This window comes from Melitaea cinxia, chromosome 14 (assembly GCF_905220565.1).
Source record: "Melitaea cinxia chromosome 14, ilMelCinx1.1, whole genome shotgun sequence".
In the NCBI taxonomy this organism is placed as follows: Eukaryota; Metazoa; Arthropoda; class Insecta; order Lepidoptera; family Nymphalidae; genus Melitaea; species Melitaea cinxia.
The window spans coordinates 14,802,345-14,803,884 of NC_059407.1; the positions used below are offsets into that span (position 1 = coordinate 14,802,345).

General features: G+C 30.7%; 1 protein-coding gene across 1 annotated transcript; it reads right to left on the reverse strand.

Moving 5' to 3' along the window:
• Nucleotides 1-517: 517 nt before the first annotated feature.
• Nucleotides 518-1,283, reverse strand: LOC123659768 (bladder cancer-associated protein). Its single transcript, XM_045594945.1, has one exon. The coding sequence runs from the start codon at nt 1,077-1,079 to the stop codon at nt 840-842; it is 240 nt and encodes a 79-aa protein (XP_045450901.1). The 5' UTR covers nt 1,080-1,283; the 3' UTR covers nt 518-839.
• Nucleotides 1,284-1,540: the final 257 nt, after the last annotated feature.

Consider the following 1,540-nt stretch of genomic DNA (forward strand, 5'->3'; position numbering starts at 1 on the left):
TTTATCTTATCTTGTTTAATGTTTAATTAATTTCGTGGAGGGAGCGGAGCTGTATTTATATAACAATTTTATGTATATTTTATTATTGTAGATTTTGCATTTTATATATGCAAATATATTTATATGACACCTGATACCTGTAATTTTGTCTGCATTGCTTATAACATTGTTGTATTTTATATGCAATAAAAAAAAAAAACAAAGCATCAGACAACTCTGAAAGAAAAAATTACTGAATACAGTTGATAGAAATTGTTGGTTCTTAAAACTTTTAAAAACTTTGTGTTGATGAAAATATTACAATATTTTTTTAATGGTCAATGTACCGAAGAGACAAAACTTTGAAGACTTAATGGAAATAAATTCAATTGTTTTTCAATGTAGCATGCTCGACCGCAGACCTCCAACAATATAAATCGACATTTTTTATTACTTTTTTACGACTTTTCTTCAATGTGTTATAGAGACTGATTCTACTTCAAAAATTACAGGGATGTGGGTAAATTTACAAATATTCTAGTTTCGACATTTTTATTCCAATATCATAACATATATTACTAACAATAACTGTAAAATCATTGCGATCACATAATCAATAATAACAAGAAACTAGATACATAAGTACATGTCATCATCAATCTCACATACTAATACTCCACAAATGGTAAATAAAATACATTTCATTTACAAAAGTATACTTATACAGTTTCGTTCTTAATGTCTTCCTAAGTGGCAATGAGTATAAACCGAGCTGTTTGGTTACACATTGACACTTTTTTTCTCGGTTAAAGGAACACTTGTTTGCACTTTGAGCACGACGGAACTAGCTTTTGGAAGCGCTAAGTGTCATATTTTTCACCGTCACACTGGCTCGCCCAGAACAGGCAACTGCCGATGCCGCTATAACAGATGAGAATAACAGCGGCCAGGAAGACAACACTGCACACAGTACAAGGTTTCCTCTCTAGGAAAAATCCGATTAGATATAACACCATAAACATGACGTGTGTGTTCACTAACGCCGGGTTTACGGGCTTCGGAATCAAAAGAACGGGAATCAACCATTGTAAACAATACATTTCGATGATATTACGCTAAATTGTAAAGATTAACTAATCTGCGTCATATTACGAATGACTATCAGTACGGAAATCGACATGTTTTGAATGATATCATAGTTTACCAGTTAAATAATGTCAAGGTAATAATTAATTCAGAATGTCGACATTTATTTTGATATTGACATAAAGAAAGAGATGAGCACAGATTAAATGCTCAAAATGGAAGGCAAGGAAATAATAATGTTACCTGGTAATTAAAACAAAAGTACACGTATATTTCTTTTTATGAAGTAATAAATATACACATACCTATTTCAATAACAAATAAAATCATTAAATTATAGTTCATAGTGCATATAACCTTTGCATATTCATGCAAGCTTCATGCTATTTTAAGTTTATACAACACTACTGTAATATGAATTTTATCTAGAAATATTTTCTATTTACACAATTGCTGGGTCTCTTTGTCGGGTTGG

Excerpts from the sequence above, each read along its gene's own strand:
- LOC123659768 (XM_045594945.1), bottom strand. The coding sequence starts at position 1,079 with ATGTATTGTTTACAATGGTTGATTCCCGTTCTTTTGATTCCGAAGCCC.